Source organism: Micrasema longulum, unplaced genomic scaffold (assembly GCF_059751315.1).
Source record: "Micrasema longulum isolate JH-2025_06_02 unplaced genomic scaffold, ASM5975131v1 h1tg003431l, whole genome shotgun sequence".
Lineage (NCBI taxonomy): Eukaryota > Metazoa > Arthropoda > Insecta > Trichoptera > Brachycentridae > Micrasema > Micrasema longulum.
In genome coordinates, this window is record NW_028280495.1 from 23,914 (window position 1) to 47,157 (window position 23,244).

The 23,244-nt window shown below is 32.0% G+C and overlaps 1 protein-coding gene across 1 annotated transcript; it reads right to left on the reverse strand.

Moving 5' to 3' along the window:
• Positions 1-1,065: 1,065 nt before the first annotated feature.
• On the reverse strand, positions 1,066-22,141 carry LOC148270763 (cationic amino acid transporter 3-like). Its single transcript, XM_088242217.1, has 6 exons — positions 22,003-22,141; positions 9,569-9,740; positions 6,940-7,067; positions 4,728-4,905; positions 2,784-2,912; positions 1,066-1,926 (listed from the first exon to the last, which is right to left on the reverse strand). The coding sequence occupies exons 1-6, from the start codon at positions 22,124-22,126 to the stop codon at positions 1,812-1,814; spliced, it is 846 nt and encodes a 281-aa protein (XP_088098343.1). The 5' UTR covers positions 22,127-22,141; the 3' UTR covers positions 1,066-1,811.
• Positions 22,142-23,244: the final 1,103 nt, after the last annotated feature.

The window sequence follows — 23,244 nt, forward strand, 5'->3', positions numbered from 1 at the left end:
GCTAATAATGTTAAATTTTTTACAAACAAAACTTTATCATATATAATGAAGTTATTTTAGATTTAACGCGAACTAAAATGAAATTGATGCATTTTTTAGAATTGGAATTTCAAGCTAGCCTGTTACAAAATATTGCTGTCTCCTTTTGACAGTATTCGTTACACGAATAACTTAGAGATAAGGCACATTTTCTTTCTGTTTAGGTAAGACAAGAAGCTAAAAAATGTTTGATCATTAGGCTCAATAGTAAAACTGGTAGCGTTGAATCTCCTTTTGAAAATAATTTTACTCACTAAAGTGGTGAAAATACAAGGTTTTTAACCGATCAAAGTGGATTGAAGTAAAACTTCATCGCGTTGCATAAAATTATAAAAATTTATTTAAAAAAAATAACATTTTCAAAAAAACAATCAAGCTAATTAAGTTCAGTATCATTGTATTTTAAATTTTACACGTAAATAATGCATTATAAATGATTATAGCAGCACATACATAAACACATTATAATTTAAATTCTAATAGGGGATTGAATAATTATTTTGTATCCCACAAATTAAGTGAGTTTTATTTGGATTATTTTATTTTAGAAGTCCGATTAACACATTCAAGGCAGAAATGCTATAAAATAATACAGATAATCCAATATTGAACATTTTGAATATCCATGTAACGCATGTCAAAATAATCGAAAAATAATGTTGAGCTCTTCTAAAATACACCTAAAAAACGAGAAAAAACTTATTCTATTAGAACGGAACACATAAAACATATGATGGATCGTAACGATTCAAAAGAATGTGGTGGTTGGAAAATCGTTAATCATCAAAACAAAACATATGTTAGTATAGAAGGCTTTAAATTATTGTGGTAAAGTTTATATAATAAAAAACAGTACGTAGTGAGTGACTTCATAAATGAACCACCGATTGGATTATTTAAAAAAATTAATGAATTCTTAATATGTAGATCATTCAATACGAGTAAAACAAACGAACTCTCGCAATAATAAGTTTATGCGAGAAGATTTGAGACTCAATTGCACATCTCTCGCGACCTTCAGGACAATTTTTTTCTTTGAATAATTTAGTCGATTTTTTGTAATGCAATCATCATGCTTTCCACAAACAATTGCAAGCTTGAATATAATATTAATCCATCGATGTTTTATGCTGATTAAATAAAATGACAGATGACTTTCAAAAGGTGGTAATGTTAATGTTTGTAATTAGTCATTACGACATTCATAATAATTGTACATTTTCAAAAGTATACATTTTTTATTACCTCTACATTAAAATAAATAATCCTCGGATTAATAATTTTACAATATATTATTTTATTAGCTCGCAAATTTGAATGAAACTTAAGGACGATATTCAAAATAAAGGCTAATGAATTATTTGTCATAAAAACGCCCATTGTTATAAGAAGCACGAGTTTTGGGAGTTTGATATTTTTTGATAGATTATCGCCCAAAAAAGAATGTGGCAACCGTCGAATTTTTTTTAAAGAATGAATTTAGAAGTAGGATTTTAATCCTACTTCTAAAACATTTACTGGGACAGTAAAAGTCAACATCAATTTCCAAGTGAACAACGCTTTTAGATTCCAAATTCGCAGACATGGCACTGTGCGTTAGAATATAAATATCACCAATGATGTTTCCAGCCACCAAAAATATAACCAATACGTGTGGCAAATAAAATTGGCTGATTATTTAAAATTTAATTTAGGTTTACAATTGTATGACTATCTAAAATGCAAGAATGCTTCAGATTAGAATGCTGGGTGCAAGGTGGTCAAGGTGGGATTTAGTCGTCCCAGGATGGGAAGGTGTTGGCGTCATTTTGCCACAGCACGGTGGAAGAGGAGGAAGACTTACCCTCGGCAATAGTCGACTTGGTGTTGTTAGTTTTGACGTCATACCTGCAAGGAATAACCGATTATTTCGATTATTAAGTTTTTCAAACGAGACTGATTATTTGAATTATTAAATATTTCGAAAGGAAAATAGCTGAAATCTTTATATGTATGGGCGAAATTCCACCTAATTATTTCACCAACTAGAAAACGTCAAATATTGTTAACCCTTATCCCGGTAGAACGGATTTTTTTTTGAAACACATGATTAATGAAAAGGCTTCTTAATCTTTATTTTTTTGTTTTGATCAAAGTTTGCACTGTGGTAACGCAGTTCAGACAAAAATATGGTAAAGCAGTCATGACTAGATGCTGTTTTACTCGTGTTTTAGTTCATGAGAAAAAATTACATCATAATATGTATCCTACAGTTTACATTGCCAAGAAAGGGGTTAAATTACATATGATTCTTTGCAAAAGTTTTAACTAAGTAATACGAGAACACTCAAAAATAAACAGAGGGAAAATTATTTGAAGAAACACGGAATTTAAAAATGGGCAGAATGATAAATGAATGTTACACAGCACGAAATTAATCACGTAACCCTTTAGATGCCACAAACATTTGCATGTCTTAAAATAATTGAAAGTATTTATCTTTCACAAAAGCATTCCAAATTTTGTTGACTTTGTCTGGCATATTAACGCTTAAAATAGCCAAAGACAACCCTCGTAAATGACTAGAGCATAATATTTCCTTCACAAAAATCTAATTCTCCTCTCTTTATCTGTGTTTAAACTTCTAATCTGTCAAACAATTAATAATTATATTATGAAAATAATCAAATTATATAATACAATTAACGTTCTCGAAAAAATCGATTATGGTTATCGAGTAATTCGATTATTTTCATGAATCCTACCTCTGTTCTACTGTAGAATAAGTCGGTTGAGCAGAATACCGTTCTCCCCACGCTCCCGACGAACCCCAGGCGCGGTTATTGTAATCGTACTGCTCCACATCGTCCCAGCCGGAGTTAGTTCCAGAATATCTGCAAAATATAATTAGATTAATATCGAAAGACAGATAACAGGTTCACCATAAATAGGTGCATTCCAATGCGTAGGTACAGCGGTATGGGAAATTTGATAAAACAATGTTTTCTTGCACGTGGTAAAGATAAGAGCATTCAATGGTGCCTCGAAGTTTCTCGAAAATGTATGAAAATATTCATAGAAATGGTTTTTATAAAAATGAAATACTTTGCAACGTCACAGGTTGAAGTGGTCACGTGTTTGCAATAACCAATAAATTATAGCGTTGTTAGGTTGCTTCGGCTGCCGCAAATAGACTTCCCGTTTCCGCCGTAGCCATGTTTTTCGATGTTTGGCGTGTTTTAACGTTTCGCAGGTACAAATAGTTTGCTTTTATAACTGTACGGGGTTCGACTTTTAAATGTCAGAAACACTCTTTTTGATAGTCGATTAACAAATAAAAAACACCAAAATTCCTCATTAGAAAGTGTAGGCCAACTTGGAGAAAAACCTCTAAGACAAATATTTGAAATTCACAATTTTTTTGGACCAAAATAACATTACAAGTAAAACAAAATATTTAAGGCGTTAAATATGGACAACACATTAGGCCAGGAACCCTTGAGAAATGGCTCGATATTATAAAGGAATAATACTCTCCAACAGCAAGAGTTTACAGGCAAAGTGATCATGTTCAGCGAGTTCAACTGCTCTTTCAATCGGTAAAAGTCGGAAGTCGGGAGATAAAACAGTCCGCGCTAACGCTGTCAGATAAATCCATCAGGATTGATACTCTCCAAAACGGCCGAGTTCTCGATACAACCTAATGTCAGCCTGAAAAATACGCCAGTGTGAACCCATCCCTGTTGCAAAGTTGCAAAGTTGCAAACTGTAGGTCCCGAGCAAGCCAAAGAGGAATGCAGCGGGAAAGTGCCACGGATACTCCCTCATGTAGAGAAACCTCAGATTTTTTTCTGAACCCCCTCCGAATAATCGCAATACCGACCATCCCAGAAACCATCATCCAGCCATAGTAGGAAAATACGCTACTGAGTAGGCCATTTAAAATTTAGTAATTTAATTTTATTTCAGTATTATTATAGTCATACTAGTGGACCCGTCAGATGTTGTCCTGATCGAACGTTGGCTTGCCTGCTATTAGCTTGGAAAAAGACTTTTCATTGAAAAGCAGGTACTTGGGTACTTTTTGTGATTAAATTCCAAAAGTAAAAATTGATTATATTCAAATATTTAATTTAAGTAGGTACCTAGGTACATGTTGAGTTGAGGTTGAATTCTAAAACAAGAAATTAATATTTTTTCAAATATGGCATTCTTTTTGCAAAAGTCAAACTCCGGTCTTCTCACCAACAGAGGGGTGTGCTTATGTGGGAATACGATTTTTTTTAATGTGTTGAATTTAATATTATTTAAGTGTTACCAAAAATTCAATAAAAATAAATAAATGGGTAGAAATTATAAGGAATTTAAGGAAGGAATCTGATTGAGATCCACAAAAAAAAAATGCTTTTTGTAAACATTCAAAAACGAATTTTTTTTATACTAAAAAAAACAACATCTTTCCATTTTTCTGCAAATGCATTCTCCTCGAATGCAACCCCGGTAGATCGATGAATAAAACATTTATGCTCCTAACTTATTTATAACATATTCGATTGAAGATTTTAATATTTATGAACACACACAGCGTAAAGATCTATATTTATCTGAAAACAGCATGTAAATCGGTTAAGCCGTTTAGGAGGAGTACGGTGACATCACATGTACAGAGGAATTATATATAAAGATAAGTACACGTATGTATCATTTACCCTCCATAAGCCCCCATGTTGAAGTTTCCATCCCCTTCGAAGATGCTTTTGTTTGGGTCTGGTTCATTGCGCCTCTTCTTTTCCTTCGGTACCTGAATTTGTACTTCTTCCTCTTCATCTTCCTTGCCAAGTTCGAGAGTAGAGTTCTTGATTCCGTAATAGAAGTACATAATGAAACCTGTAAAACAGTCATTATTACATTTGTGTGTACATTTTTTATTTTTAAAAAAAATAATTCATAATTCATTGCCCAAAAAAAACATGTTCAAAACTCGTTTATTTATTGTAGCTGCTCCAAATTTAATTTACTTTGTCCCCATTTATATATTTTTAGTACAAAATTTTATGACTTCAAAAAAAAACTTTTTTAAACACTGTAAAATGAAACATTTGTCAGTGTGTAATAAGTTTATGTTCCTTTAATTATGTTTATTTTATTATAATATCAAAATTTTGAATTGGTCAACTATATTATACAAATCCCTCTCCTCCACTCCTCCACTCTATTTCCTCATCCCTTAACCTTCTTACGAGCTCTTTTTTTCTCATGTCTTATATAATATATTATTTTTCTCTTTACTGTGTAACATGTTCTCTCATTATATTTGTGAAAAACTTTAACTAGATGTATGTACTATTTTTCATATTTTGTATTCTTATAAAACAACTGTTGTTTTTCCTTAATAAATAAATTTAAAAAAAAATATATAAAAACATATTGGGAAATTTATTTTTAAAGTTAGAACATTTTTTTAATTAATTAAACAAGGCGGCCTCCGTGGTGTAGTGGTCAAGACGTTTGACTCACGCACGGAAGGTTCCGGGTTCGATACCCGGTGGAAACACAAAAATTAAAATATGATTTTTCTCATGTGGGTGTTCTGTGATGTAATTCACTACTGTAATTGGGCCTCCTGGCCTGTTGTGGTGCAAAAAAAAATACTAGCAAGTATATTTTTAAAAATTGGTGTAGGTAATAATACCTAATTGGTTTTGGTATTTATTTTATTTTATTTTTATTTTATTAACATAAACGGCAAATCTGCCCTTTTCAAACATTTATAATACTAACATATTTGCCTTAATATATTATTATTTTTTTAAACATTAATTTCCTTATACCCAAGATTTATAAAAAAAAAATAAACCTAAAAATTATACAAGATTTATATTTGAAAAATGAACCTAAAAATTATACAGCATATTCAGCAGAAAGTTTAAATAATAAAATATTTTACAGTAATACAACAAGAAAATCATAAGTACTGTTTCATACAGCTGGGCAAAGTGAACAAAAACTGTAAATATATTATGAAATGCATGAATAAATAAATATAATTACCATTCACCATCTTTGAAAAAGTTCAAAAGGTTTGTTCTATAGGAACAATACCCTACACCAAATATATCAGATCCGTGAGAATAACCATTGCCGAGTTCAAAAAAATAAAAATAAATTATAAAACAACATGAAGTGTAACGAAGTGAATGCCGATTCAATCAATTAAGTTTTTAAATAAATATAACACACTTTTCATAATATACCGGTATCCGGTAGTAAGGAACTTTGATTCATAATATGACGGCAATGTGTAAAATGTGTATCTTACAGTATTAATTTGCTCCCCTTTAGGTCTATTGTATTGAACAAAAGCGTTTCAATTTATTGGTTTAGTTTTTAGTTTAACGGCAGACGTGTAACAGGCGGTTTTGGTTTACGCTTGCAATGAGGAAGTTCAGCCTTACGGAAAATTCGATATAAAAATGTACTCTTGCGCGAGGTAAAAATTAGAATTGTAAGTTTCTTGGAAATGTAGGAAAAAAAAGACGAGCCACTTTGCATTACGTCACTAGTTCCTCCGAATGTTAAGAGAGTTGTGACAGATTTCCGGTTCACGGCAAGGTAACTCACCAATCAGCAGAGCTCAGTCACACACGGGAAGAGAACTTGAGACTAGCGAAGTTACTTAAAAAATACAAAACTTTAAAAATTCATAGCGATTGAGTTTTTTCTACTTAGTTTAATAGACGATCAACAAATTACATAAAATAAACGAAAAAACACTGGACTTCCTCATTCTCGACCTGAGTTCATACGGCCCGTTGTGTTTCTGTAAATTGTAGCTAACTTCGTAGTTGATAACCATACGTGTAATGGTTTTTGTCCTTACGGGCGACTCCAAGGTATATATTATATAGGTGCAGTTCCTACCCAGGGTCATCCAAACAGTGAACCTCACTAGAGTCAGGATGGAGAGCTTGAAGATGAGATAAATGTTGACGGTGACGGCTATGGCAGGAACAAACGGCAGTCCGGGTGTCATGTAGAGAACGGAACTCCTGAGAAATAAACACTCATGGGTAACGATTATTGGTACATTCACCCTATTCAAATTATATATTTGGAAATGCGGTGGTTTGTAAGAATCAGAAATAAGGAAAGCGGAGAGCTACCTGAAATTGAACGTATTTATACAGAAAGCAGCCAGCTATAGAAAAGTAAATAATCAAATCTACTTAAAAGTTGGAATGTTTTTGACCTTGACAAATGATAAACAATGAATACATAAGTTTAAAAAAAATATAATACACAAGAATCTAATTACGTATTTACCAGTTTTAATATTTTTTAAGTACCGTAAGATTTTTCCAGTGCTGTGGGTGTTTTCTGCAAATTGAGAAATGCCGTTTTTGTGATCGGGACTATTTTCCGTAACATATACTCCCAGGTATTTGAAACTCTTGACCATTTCGATGACTCTGTCAAACAGAGTCAGGGAATTTTAGGCATCAAGGCATGAAGTGTTACACAGTATATGATTTTTTGCAATATTGATTTTCAAACCCATGCATACGGAGTACCTATTTAGGCTATGTATCTACAGTAGCCTGAAGACCCCCAAATAAATCGTTAATTATAACCTCATCATCGGCATACTCTAGGTCGCAGAGTTTTTGGGAGGAAAAGATGGATATTCCTCGATCTAGTGGAATTAACTTTCTTAGGATGAAGCCCATGAGGATTATAAAAAAGAACGGTGCAAGGACGCAACCTTGACGAACTCCGGTGGTGACCTCAAACCAATCTGTGATAACATCGTTGATTCTGATTTGATATTCGCTACTTGAGTAAAGAGCTTTGATAAATCCGACTAGTTTTATAGGCACCCCGGACATTTTCAAGAAAACAAATTATTTTAGGTGTAGTAAAAACAAAAATTCAAATACTTGGGAAATGTCCGTTCCACGAACGCGGTCTCGTGAAACAGACACAGCGTGCCATGAAGTGTACGCTATACTTAGTAGTACGAATAATATTCATGTATTATATTGTTGTGTTAAACATTAGAAGCTTTTTTTAACAAACAAAGTGCGAATTTAATTAATAAAATAATAAACATAATTCAGAAACTAAAGATATATAAAAAATATATTAAGAATGATTGTCCACCAAAAGGAAACGCACAGATTCCTCTGCGGGTTTGAGAAATTTGAAAAATGCATCAACACGTCGATGAACAATTATTTTGTTATTCAACCACTAGAATTGGTGAAACCGAGAGATCGTTTAGGTCCTTTTAAGATCATCCCAATCTGTGAACTCTCGGGAAAACAAAAACTTGTGGCAAGATTCCCCTTGAAGAATTTATGAACCCGTCCGTGGTAATCAAATTTCTTCTTTTGGCAGATGTATTTTGGCTAACATGTTTCGATCCCCGGACTGCTATGATTTTTGGTGGATTTGTTATTTACTTAGTTAGTTCATAACATCTTGAGAACTTATATAAACTTTAAAACATTAAATTGTTTTTTTATCAAAAGCTATGCTGTACCCAGTTTCATCTAAATTCCAGATCAGCCATTAAATTGTAGCACATTTTCGACGCTGTTTTTAAATAATTCCCAAAAGCTTTTCTCGTTTTGTGACAACACGTTTCTATTCCTAACATTAGGTGTGTGTTTCCGATTTTTTTTTCAAGTATTTCTTTCACCGCTTCCTTAATTACTGTGTTCGTCGATCTTATACTTTTTTATTGTTCAGAACTTATAATCTGTAATAATTTAATGGGAAATAAATCATAAATCGGACACAAAAATACCATAAACCGGATGTCCGTTTCATTGTACTTATTGGTATTCGTTTCATTAAACTCTTCAATATTTTAAATAAATTAGAATATTTTAACTTATTTTAAAAAGAGTTAAACTATATTCACTCTTTAATGTACCTTATAGTACCAGTAAAAGATATCTTAACATTAAAATAAAATGAACACTAACGCTTATATTTTTGAGTGTTGGGAAAGAGCCATAAGAATACTTTTGAGACACGAAAAATTCACAGACGTCTTCAATACACAATAAAATGCTCAAGAGTAACATACTTCCATGTTACATTAAAACTATTCAAGTTCAGACAAAAATCTAGTAACTGCAAATGTCCGTTTCATAGGACGTCCATTTTATTGACCATCTTCCCTACAGGTCTGTAGTTTTTATAAAACGCGTTACTAGAAAAGGCACAATGCTAATTTTATATTTATCAAAAACCTCCTGACAAATACGCAAATGTACAATTTTTCAGTGCATTAAATTTACATGATTTCTTTTTCTTTGATTTAAAAAAATACAATTATCGGTTTTAAAAAATATTCAAACAAAACTATTATTTTATGCAATATGTTCATATTTATCAAGATTTTTTTTTAATTTACCGGTTTGGTACGTAGGAAGGCGATTTCCTTTTAAGGCAATACCATATACACCCTCCCATAAAATTATAATGAAATTATATAAAACTATGAATTGTTTAGTATTGATGTAAGTATTCGGTTACTCACCTGTTTTGTGGTTTCCGGGAGATGGCGAGCAAGATGGCGAGCATCCCGATGAGCAGAAGCGCCATGATAGCAGCGGTGGCTGGAGAGCGTCCTGGGGAGCCGCACACCGCAGTTATGTCGAAGCACACGATCAAGCAGTACAGGAAACCGACCATCCGCATTACATACATTCCTGAAAATCATCATAGTCATTAAAATCATCGTCATCATTCTGAATCATCATCATCATCGTCGTCATCATCATAAATTTAAAATTAAGTGAGATAGAATAGTGACGTAATTAATATTTGTATCTAGATATTCAACATTACATTACATTCAACTGTATATCTCTTAATACCCATCCACAATTCCTCTTTCTTCTCTAACTCATATAGTGTCCATGCGGCTCGACTGTGGAATCATCTTCCATCCACTATCAAAGATGTTACTACATTATCTCTGTTTAAATCAGGCCTGAAGAAGCATCTCCTTTCACTTCCTTATCTCGCCTCCTTTCATTTTTCCTCTTTCCTCTTTTTTTCCTTTTTCCCATTGAGTAATAGTTTTAATTTAAGGTTATTTATAAACAAATACGTTTATTTCTATTTTTATATATCTTAAGCTTTTTAATCTTTTTTTCTATTGAATATGTTCTGTAGCTTGAATTATAAAAATAAAACTTTTATTTTATTGGTTGGTTGGAAGAAATTGCCATTTGGCAATAAGCCCGCCAATGTACAAACAACATTATGTACAAAAAGTTAAATAAATAAACAAATATATTTATTTAGATTAAACTCCTTAAATTAAAATATCTAATTAAACCGGTTTCGAAAAAGGACTGCTTCATTATCAAGGCGTATTAATAACTATTATTACTATGTACATCATATGTTTGTATATAAAAATGCCAATAATAATAGTATGGGCACACTCTTGTGCTACATTTCTACCACTGGCAGCACCGCGAACGGACACCGGAAACAGGCCGACTGCTCCCGCAGCCAGAATCTGCGTGTCCTCGATCAGCTTTGGTTCAGTTTTGCTTTTGCTTTCTCTTTCTAAAACCTGCAATTACCCACATCACGTAAATTTCGCGTCACGGTTAATTTCATTCAGTGTTTAATTATATTTAATCGCATCGTTGTATGTACTGTATTCATTATATTATATATTAAATCTACAAACAATGTAAATGAATCTTTTATTCAAACTTCACGCAACCTTGCAACGAAACTGGGGTAAGTAACAATCATTTCATTTCAACAAAAAATCCACTACAGTAATATAGTAATCTAAATGTTATTAATGCGAAGTACATGCAGTTTTTTTAGTTTCAACTTCAGCGCTTTAATCATGAATTGTATATGCTTGCATGCACCAATGTCCCGATTGTGTCGTATTGTAAACTCGAGACAAGATCTGGAATTTTTTGGTGTAAGTCTTTATGGATTAAAAAATCACTAAGATAGACCGGATCTTGTCTTTAGGTAGTAATTTTTTTTTGTTCTAGCTTTAATTTTATTTAGTTGTAATTTATTTTATTAGTAGTATTTATAATAAGAAATTGTATTTACCATCGTTATAATGGACTGTATAAGTCCGTCAAATAAATAAACAAACACGAGCTTTGATGCTTGACATCAATTCTACAAGTTGGACCTCAATTTCATCTGACAGACTGTTTTTTTTTTTAAAAGACGTACATAATAATCCGCCTAGTCATCACGGTGTTGACCATTCATAAATAGAGTAAATTAAAAATACACAAACTTTACCAGAAGAGTCGAAGAACACCCATGAAATATAATATTTATTCTTAAAATTAAAATACATAAGTGTGAAAACCCGAGAAGTAATTTTTAAACATTATTTTTATCAAAAATTACCAAAATTAAGAATTTGACAATAATAAAGGTCGTATAAAAATAAATATTTTAAGTTTTAGCGTAAATATAGTAAAAGGCTTTTAGTTCTTTATTTATCAGGTAATATTTTGATATCCTTATACGTTGACTTTCATAATGTTTGACCTTAAATTTTGCATTCTGGAATCTCAATGATATATTTAATGCGTTAGTTTTTTTTATTCACTTTTTTAATTTAAAAACAAACCTTTCGGAACACGATTGTTTCATATACATCTTATATATTGGCAACAGAGGTTAAAAGTGAGATAATTCTAAACGATTAGAAATCTTGAGTAAATCTTCAAACTTCCAATAATTAAATAACATATGAATTATTTAAATAAAATTTCCTTACCAAAAACGTTTAATTAATATTTATTTTAATTAAATACCTGGCTGTTCTGGACGCTCATTTAGATAACTAAATAAATAAGAATTAAATTATAAATAAATTGTTGGATTTAGCTAGGAACCCCGGTATTTGTTGGCTGAGTGCTAGGCTCCCAATGAAGAAAAATGGTTCGCTTTCGAGCCTGGCCTCAGCAATACCGGGGGGCAATATGGCCAGAGTATATCGTCAGTATATCAATAATTGAAACATGGAAAAAAGTGAGACTTCCAATATCGACCTGAAAAAAGTAAGTTGCTAGTTTCCGCGTCTGGGCGGAATGAAGAATACCGTTTTCTACCTAATGGCAGGCCACCCCGAAAAAGAAAGTCAAGTGGAGACTGGAAATTGGTTCACTACGTGCAATTCCATTTTGCTACAGTTACAATGCCTGGGGTCCTGGGTTCAATTTCCGGTATGGTTGACATGAAAAAATAATTTAAAAGCGTTATATTCTATACTAGACCTGATATATATCTCTATCTTGCATTCGTATATCAAATTATCAAAATACACTAAAACTGGAGAACCAATTCAATGCCTTACCCACGATGGAGTTAAGAAAATTATTATAATGACGAAAGTTTCTTGTCCGTCTTGTGGTGTAATGGTCGGCGCGTTTGACTACCATGCAAGAGGTCTCGGGTTCGATTCCCGACATGGTTGACAAAAAATGTATATTTAAAAAGGCGTTTTTACAGTACAGTATTTCATAATCCCCGGATTGGCGTAAGAGTGCTCATCTTAACTTTATGTGACAAAAACGATATTTTGCAATTGGTTTAGGTACCAATTCAGCGCCCTATGTACAATTAGGCATGAAAAATTAATTATGGACGAATGAATGTTTATTCCAATTGTTTTGTATTATTTTAAAGCTTGATTTAATAAAATGAATGTAATCATGTTTTCAACACAAGTAAAAAAATGACAAACAAATATTTTTTCGTGTCAATTTATTTACGTAACATTTTTTCGAATTACTGTAATTAACTTCTGGCCGTTAATATCACACAAAATTCATTGAATTTCCTGTGGTTGAAAATGATTTTCAGTTTCAAAAAGCCATCAAATGGTGAATGCAAACTTTCATCATTAAATAACTCACGATTGCAACGGCCGTAATCCGATTTTCACAGCGCAGGTAACAACGAATGTTCTTTTTACAATGGTGATTGGGTAATTGGGTTTTTAAATCACTGTTAAAAGTATGGATTAGACCGGTGGTATTAAATTTTCTTTATCTTTTCATCCATACCTATTACCCAATGATGTATATTATGTATACAACCTTAGTAGTTTGAAGAAAAGAAGAAATGCATATTTGTCCATATATTTTTTCCGATTGATATGTGGTATTACGATCAACTCAGGTGTAATGGAGAGTATTTTTCTTTATTTTCCTATTTCTTTTCCCTAAACATAGACAGCTAAATCTGATTTATCTTCCTGCCTGCAGAATCAGCCGGCCGATGGTAATGCCAGTAGGAAGAGCGGTGTCTACTCAAACGTATCTCTTCGGATATCGACATCTTTGGTGTCACTGAAAGAAAGTTCAGAGAGGATAGCTTCTCCTTTATCTAATTACTGGCTATTTTGGTTTTACCATGTGATCATATTTAAATTGTATCGCTATTTTTGTTTTCGTGTTATGTACCCATGCCTTGAATAATATTTTTGTAACGGACATGAACGTATTAAATAAATAAATTTTATTGTTTATTTATTTACATACATAAGCTTATTGTACATTATTTGAGACATAAGTCCCAACTCCATGGGACTAAAAGTACTGTGTTGAGATTGAAATTGAAATATTAAATTTATTATTATTCTCCTGGTCTGAATCTACGCATCGACTAAAAATAATGCATTGAAGAAAAAAGGTTAAAATATTTTAAATCATACAATATTCTGAAAACACGTATTTTTTATTATATTTATTGATCATACAATACAACGTGTATAACAAAGTATAATAAAAATGAAAAATATATTTATAGGAGTATAAATAGTTATACCTGGCATAGTTATTCTTAGTTCTTTAATGTAAGCTTGGTATACGGAAATCTAATAAGTAAGGCCAATAAAATTATTTAGGATACTTCCTTCTCTTCGCAATATAAAAAAAAATCATAGCAATGTTAGTATACGAATAAATAACCAATTGAAAGTGGAAATATTAAATTATATTTCAAAATGGCGTTATATAAGTAATCTACAAAAATAAATATTATAAAAAGCATATTATTGTTTTCTTTATTTAGGATATTTCCTTTATTTTCGAAATGTAAATAAAAAAAAAAAAAACAATGTTAATATCTATTTCCTAATAATGAGTTATTTACAACTCGTTAAAAATACCCCCCGGAATTGAAATATTAGTGGAAGTAAAAAAAATAACTGATTGAAAATATAAAATGTAAATATTCCATTTTAGAGAATTCACGAATAAGGAATATACAAATAGAAAAAAAAACCTACTTACCCCTTAAACTATTTACATAGCTATACATTTGCGAACGTAGATTTGATAGCCGTGATGTGTTTATGACCCAGTATACCTACATATCCTTTGTCTATTTTATAACCTTAAAATTGACACACATGACGTTTTGTATATAGCGTAATTCAATAAATCAAGAAACATTATCTGATGTCATTGAGTTGAGAGGTTGAAATTTTACAATGTGACATTTAAACGGTGTATAATTACAAATTAGAGCAAAATAATGTATATTACTAAAATTTTGAGATTTTTAATGACTTTCTTCGCAGTCATAAGCGAGAAATTTCAATTGCTTTTCTCTCATACACAGCGTTTAGACGGTGCAATACCGAATGAGCTTTAAACGTCAAATTTTATCAGATAAAAATGAGTCTATTTCACATATAAATAGAAGTCAAATTCCTATCCGCCAATTTTGTCGATTGTTCAACATGGCACGGCCCAAGAAATAACAGAGGGCGGATTCATTAATAATTATTTTTTTAATTATTTCATTTATCAATAGGCAGGTAAACACACAAAGTAGTCCACCATGAGGCTGACTAATCTCCTCTCGATTTCTTTTAGAAAAATTTTCACCCGCGAGTAGGAACTAAATAAATAAAACCAAAAAAATAAAATAATTAATAAGTATCTGCACATGCACGCGATACGCGTGAAACGGGCCAGAACCCTATTAAAGACGTTAAATTTATCAATGGGGTATAAAAAAAAACTAAATATCTTGGGTTCGAAATATATGAGAACTTCAGATAGGACATTTATATTTGTAATACAGTAAAGTCATACAGCTAATGTATTTATTAAAGACAATTAGAAACATCGTTGGCTAAAAAAATATAAAAAAGTGTATACTATGCATTTTGCGAATAACGTTTAGAATATTATGGACTAATGGGGTGGGTTTCTGCTGCAGCTACACATCGAACGAATAATTAAAGTACAAAAAGGCATTCAAAAACTTATACCTGAGGTACCAATAAGGACTCCATCTATAGAAAAATTAAATTTTAAAGAGTAAATACGCAGTTCAGTAGGACTTACATTAATAATAACTGTAATTTTATATTGTTAGATTAAATTTAAATTTACATGAAATAATAATTGAACGAATACAAAAGTTTGTTAATGATATTCAACAAATTTGATATGATTTCATTTAAATATACCATACTATATACATCGATATTATATTTATCTTGTTTTAAAATAAATAAATCTAGGACGCGGTTACAAACGCTATCTTCATCGGTACATATCAAGACGGTTTAAATTAAAATCGATATTTATGTACGAAAATGTGTATATTTGTTTTGAAAATTCAAAGTAAATTCGTCGGTAATCTGGAATCGCACCTGTTTAGAGAAATAATGTGTACATATTCTATTTTTCATAAAGAAAACTTAAGTTTACTCTGTAGACAAAATTCAAGATAAATGATAACTTCCCATTGAAATACAGACCCAGGGCCGAGATTTTAATGGGAAATTAAGAACGTCATACTTTTACCATGATGGTATAGTAGAAGATAAATTCTCCCGAGCGATTACAAAGATATACTAGCGACCGTACTTTGTACCAACGCAACGGTTATAGTACCCCTCTGTACGCATGAAAAGTGACAAAACTTTTGTCCCAAAAAGCAACTTTTCCTTTGACTACGAATTATTTAAATTTTTAATAATTCTGATGCTGGCACTTTTTTTCTTAAAAGCCTATTAAAAATATGAGATGGATATAAGTGAATTTTGAAGTCGAATTAAATTCTGACAAAACTGTCAGTTTTAAAAAAGAACCTCTAGATGTATAAATAATTTAGCTACATTAATAATTAATACTAATTACTAGACTCATATTAATAGGGCAAATATTAATATATTAGAGCATCTCGGCGTAAAAATGTTGCCACAATAAAAAAAGTTATTATATTTTCCCTTACTGTTTAACTTTTTTTCCTGAGTACGTATAGAGATATAAAATAGCCAATTTTGCAATCGCTCGGTAGATAAATACAGACGAACGTTAAGTATATCATTTTGGTAATTGTCAAATGTCACATAAAAATCATATTCAAGCGAGCATTTTTAGCGAGCGAGTTTATAATCGCTTGAAGTGACCACTTATTATCACAGAAGCCTTTTTAAAATATGACAACTTTTCAACAGTTTTATTGAGTAAATGCGGAATGAATTTTCGGAGTCATTCATCGGTTGGATTCGTTCATATGATTTCGAGATGACAAGTCGGTAGAACATACCGAGGAACAATCGCGGCTCAGGGGTTGCTCCGTGAAAATCCGCCGGAAATAAGATTTTTTGATTATTGTTTTTTATTTTCAATGTTTGAGCAAGTGACTTCATTAGAGAGATGATTATTTTCCAAACAGTACCAAGACCATAATGATAGGGTTTTCAGGTGTCCCTATTTAGGAACTGCACCTCGACACAGTCTGTAATCACTCTCGTAATTAACAAAGTAGGTCACCGTTCTTGTTAGTACCCGCTCCCCCACCAGGACCATCCCTTCGCCAGCGGAGCTAGACTTACAGAGCACGAGGGGAGTAATTTTAATAAAAAATGCACCAAAACTGATTTATCTAAAATTACTTTGCTTCAAATGTTCATCCGCCTGACGAATAAAGCCCGTTTGTTCTGGATTAAAATACCGCACGAGAAAACTAATCATACATTTAAAAAAAATGCTTTTTGAGTATTGCTCGGATCCAAGCCCGTATTCTGTCTCAATTTTGTAACGTAAGTTCGTTCGTTTCTCATATATCTATCTTACTATAACGCAATCAAAATCGTATTGCGCTTCCTGCTCATAAGATACGAAAGATTTCACGAAATTAATTAGTTTAATGCTCCTGATTCAAGCGGTCGTTTAGAGTATGTGTACCTCTTGGAGATGGGCATTTCGGTTATTAAAAGGAGTAGCAATAATATTTACCAATTCATAAATTAAACCGTTTCGTCAGACTGTTTCAAAATAACATAGTTTAGCAGCGTGGACTAAAAATTTGATGAAACAGTTTCACAAAAATAACAAAAAACTAGTATTTAAAAAAAAAACTGTTTCACGGTGCAGAAATGAACAATATCGTGGCTGCTATTTCTTTATCATCATAATAATCATTCCGATAAACCCCTAATGGTGCATAGGGCACTGTATTTATTCACAAATCGCAGCGTATCTTAATCAATTTTCATTAAATATTGTAACAGTTTTTTTTGTAAAACTGTGTCAGTTGTTTCGGTATATAACGGTTTTTTTTACAACTTCTAGTACCTATGTTTAGTGATTGAATTATTTATCGTATTTCACTTGTACAAACTTGTAATTAGTCAAGTTCTTACAATTTTTGCTTTCAGATTATTATTACGCGAGAACAAAATTGTATCAAAGAAAAAAATAACTACCTAAGTTAGCCACTTACTACTGTAAGAGGCAGACCTATAACGAACAATTAATGCCAACTGCGAAAAGTTTTGACTTAAAGTTTTTTTAATTTGGTATTCTTCAATAATATGAATGCTTCCACTTTCCATTTTTTATTTATTTATTAACGCCTAACATTTTAAAAAAGAAACAGTTTATTGATAAATGTTTGCATTTGAAAATAACTTATAAAACCTATTGTTATTTGAAAAACATCGTTTACAATGCGCCCAACAATAAAATGAGTTATATCAGTACTTATCGCATTTAAATGTATTGTAAATACAACTTAATTAAAATATAAGTGGTATTAGTTTTAGTTTAGAGTTTTAAATTATGTTAACTGTTTGCGAATGTATATTTGTTTAATCCGATGCAGCTGCACAGATTTCTAGAGCAGGCCAAGTTTCCCGATGAAATGAATATCCACGCAACTCTACGAGAGATGCCGATATTAAGTCGGAATGTTTATTTGCCATAAGCGGTATGAAGTTTATTTCATTTGCTACCTAACTCCATTGAAGAGCTATGCTTCGATTGATTTGATAAGTTTAGTCATGAAACAAACTGAACCAAATCAAATTAGATTTCTCAGAGTTAGGATGTTAAAGAAAAGCTGGTTCTGACTGTGTGAAGATATTTTATCAAAGCAAGATGTTTAGTATGATTGTACTATTTTTGCATTCAAAATATACTTGTTATATTAAAAACGAAAATGCCTTCTTCCTTATTTTCGTGGTTTATCATTTATTTATTAAATATACTGCCTAAGCCAATCACAATAGTCACATGAAGAAAGATATACAAGAAACTGAACCAAAAAACATAAAACTATGTAGCAAACACAAACAAGGGCAATAAAATAATGGTATACAATATATTCATAAACACGATAAGAATTTTCGAGCTAAACCATGCCAATCCATTTTCGTCCCACACTGTATCAGTAGCGAAGAGATCTACGAAAAGCCGTAAGATCTATACGAAAGAATTCCATGTTATGAGATGAACCGACTAATCTTTACATACAGAACATTGGGGCATAAAAACAAAATTTGCTCTTAGAATATTTAATAAATAGCAGATGTTACTTCTGGTGACATTGTTGGGAACGTGAAAATAAATAGATTGCAACAGAGATGGGACATCACTTATAGCATAAAGTGTTTTGAAAATGCAAATAAGGTCCATTTCAGTTATGTGTTTCTCCAATGAAGACAGATTAAAACCTCTATAACCTCTTGGCAATCCGAATAACCATTGCACCTTTTTTAGAAAACGGTGCTGGGCAAAATCAATATGGTCAATATGAGTCCTATATAATTGTCATGCCGATAAAAGGAAAATATCACATACTATGAATACCAATAAAAATATGTGAAATGGATTTAGAAAAAATAATTTTATTTCAAATTTAATATGGATATTGTGGGAACATTTTTCCATTCGTAATTTTTAAAATAAAACTGTTATAAAATACGTCTCAACAAAATCGCGACGTGTTTAGCCTTGAAAATTGTGGCGTCGAAATTCGGTATGACGTTTTATTTAAATTTTAACGGTTACAAATAAAGGTAAAAATTTAATCGAATCCTGAATTAAGGGTGTGGCCAATGCAATGAAACGTTTTTACAGGAATTTTAAATGATAAATTAAAAAATATTTTTTGTGCTGCTAATAAGTACTAAACATTGTTTTTACTCGACAGTATTTCATACACCCTAATTTATTTATAATTGTAAAAAAATATATATCCATATTCCTGGTAGTTTTGGTTCGGGTTAACTTGTCGTTGACTTGAAGACCTTATAAATATCTCAAATGTCAAAAAACAACAATTTTTAAAAGTGTTTAAAAAAATGCCATTGTTTTTACGATTTTTATTTAAAAAAATCATAGATATGCTTTTTGTGGACAATGTAGAACTAGAAAATTAAAATGAAAAAAAATAAAAATATATTTAAATATTAAATAAAATGTCAGTATGTCTCAAAAATATTTTTCCTCTCTGTTGAAATAAATTTAAATATGAACAACTCCCTAGGAAAGTAATCCAGCCAGTCTGCAAGCATTTGGACATAATCAAACATTGTTGAATTACTACCTGGTAAAAGAAGAAGTATAAAAATTGGAAAATTGTTTTCAGGCGTTGCCTAGTAGGTGATTTGGTTCAGCCGGATGAATCTCACCCGCGTGATAAAGGTTTCAGCTCTTTTACTTCACAAAAGTCAACAGATGGAAGAGTTGAGGAAATGTGGATGTGGATGTTCAAACATGGGCAGAATGGTAAATGTTACACAGTGTGTAAAGTGGCCACTTAAACCAGCCAATGACAGGTCATAAGCCCTGTAAATGCCTAGACTTCCATATTCCCCTTTCAAAAATGTTTTCCCTCTCTGTTAAAATAAATTTAAATATGAACAACTCCCTAGGGAGGAAATCCAGCCAGTCCGCAAGCATTTGGACATAATCAAACATTGTTGTCAGTATGACATTTGCTGCTTTTTGACAATATTTAGACCTTTGTGATTTTAAGTGCAAACAATGAACAAATTAGTGTGAATGGTAAAAAAAAACGTTTTTTTTTGAAACGGTAATGAACTGTCTATATTTTTAGTTATCAAAATATTTAATAAGTATTGCTTAAAACATATTATAAGACAGAATATCCAGAACTATCTAGAATACCTTTTAAACGGTCCAAAAATTGGGAGATAGTAGCACTACACAGTAATAGAAATGCAATCAAATAATATTTTATCAAACAAATTAATATGGACAATGGCTGTTTTCACAAAACAACATATTTTAACAATGAATTTGAGGTACCTATGATTTTTTTCGAAATAATTAGAAACAATGATTGTATAAGGCAGAGAATATCTAAATTCAATAACATAATATGGGAAAATTTTGGACATTTTTTGTTTTTAAACCGAGGTCTTTAATTATAGTTTCATGTTCATTTTATCCTTAAGAGCACGTAATGCGCATAGGAGCCCAAAATGAATTTTGATTTTCCGATAAACACGCAAATATGTTAACAAATTAAATAAATAAATGATTTCAATTGATAAAATATTAAAGTTAGATAGTTGTAAACCTGTGTGAAAATAAAGCATTCATAATCTACTTCAAATAATAAGTCTGACCCTTTGCACACCTCAAAGTCCGATTATCTCACTGTTGCTTTTGACTAGCGATGCGGAAGTTTGGCCCGAATCGGATCCGTAAAACATCAAAATGACAAGAAGTAAACAATATCATATATGGTTAGAGGTAAAGGTTGTTGTAAAAATAAACAAGAAACACAAAATGTTCAAATGGACCCACGAGTTTGATGTCAGTCAATAATAATCCGGCTTCTCCGAAATGAGTTTTCTGTGGTTTTAGATTGAAAAAGCAAACGCGGAAAAGTTCCTTAATAAAGTCACAGTCGATTATCCCATCAGAGACTCACAATATTATGAACATAAAATCTGTCGCTGTCGATATAATCCTTAGGTAGCCAATGGAAATGAAGAAAAGGCTACTTCTACCTAAAAATTCGTTGTCGTCATTCCCCCCTTTGCACTCAGTGGTGCATAGAGCACTGTATTAATACTCGAATCGCAGCGTAATTTGATCACCTTGATTATATGACGGTAAGCTTATCAGCCTTAAGCTTCAGATGCAAGGAGCATTAAATATTGCAGTGTAGAACAACATTTGTGACCAAAAGTGCATGTCGACGTTCCCGGGTATTGAACCCGGGATCACAAGCATGGTAGACGAATGCGTCAACCCCTACACTACAGATCAGACCTATCTCAACTCGATTTCCGTATTCAGGATTTTTAACTGAGAGCAGCCATCGAGTCGAAAGCACTCGTATTATATATTATATATCGCAAGGACTCTGGTTCTATTTCACACATACAGAACTGTATTATCGATCCGATTGCTTTATCTTACATATGGTTCTTCTATTTAATACAGGCTCAGGTGTTATCTACAATGGGGACACGTATTCAAAATGTCATTTTTTAAAATGATTTCCCAGTATTCTTCCAGTGCTAGGTTTCATTTGCTGATTCCGGGCTTCTTATTTTCTCCGTAATTCGACGCCGTATGGTGAAAGATTTAGTAATAAAAAACTACAAGTCGGAAAGTTCAAATTCAAGAATTGAAGAATGAATAATAGGTTTTTATGGTTTTTAAAACTCACCACTCTGTTCAGTAGCAGGACCGCAGTCCACCCAGGGGAAGATGGCGGGGCACAGGTAGGTGAGCGCCTGGAGGCGGCGGGCCAGGTTGCCGAGGGCGGGACCCACCGCTCCCCCGCTGCCCATGCTGGAGCCGGGAGTGCCCCCGTGGAGAGTTCCTTCGAATAAATAACACGCTCATACAATGCTAATTTTACCCTAGTCTTGGCAGAATTAAATAATAACAAAAAAATAATTGTAGTTTATTTTGAAGGTTGATAATGCAGTAGACCAGGCATGGTCAACCTTTTCTAGGTCTGGGGCCAAATTATCATTCTGTCCCCGAGTCAAGGACCAGACCAAGTAATATTAAATTAAACCAAACACGATGCTTCTTCTTATATACAGGGTGTTCTTTAAACCCTGTCACATCCGAAACTACGATGGTCAGTATGAGCAAGAAGACATATTGGCACATTAAAATATATTTTTTTGAACGACCAAAATCTTAAGAAATTAAATATAGGAAAAAACATATAATTTCTTACTTCTGCAGGAGAGTTGTTTTATTTAAAATATTTTATACAAAAAAAATATTCGTTCTAAATATGGTAATATGTCTTTTTGTTATACTGATCATCGTGGTTTTGGATGTGACAGGGTTTAAAGAACACTCTGTATATATTTATGTATATAATGAACGACAAAATATTAACATTACATGCTGATTAAAAAGTTTAGTGCGGAGATTGGCCTTGTACTTGAATTACGAAACTAATTAGGATAATCGCATAGAATTTTTTAGGTTTTCATCTGTTATCCTAGTTTGAATTTTGGATTAAGTGTGTTTCATCCTCAAAAAAACTGTTCACAAGTATATGTGCTGTCAAAAAGATAAATGATTTTTCTTATTTTCTTTACCTTCCTTAAGAATTATACGTAATAAGCCAGTGTCATTTCCATTATTTAATCCCTCCCTGGAACAATTAATTTCTTTCTCTTTTACTTTGCCGGGTGATTAGGGCCGGACAAAATAGCTCGCGGGCCGGTGGTTGCCCATATATGCAGTAAATAATGAAAAATATAGTGAGGTAGTATTAAATAAAATCTGTTCTGCGTGTAGGTACTAGTTCATGAGAGGAAAAAAATGCAATATTATGTACATATTATATATACTACGGGATATATTGCCAAAAAAACGGTTAAAAGGATATGTCGAGTTAAGAATATCAAGTTTAAGTTATTTCTAAATAAACGTTCTTATA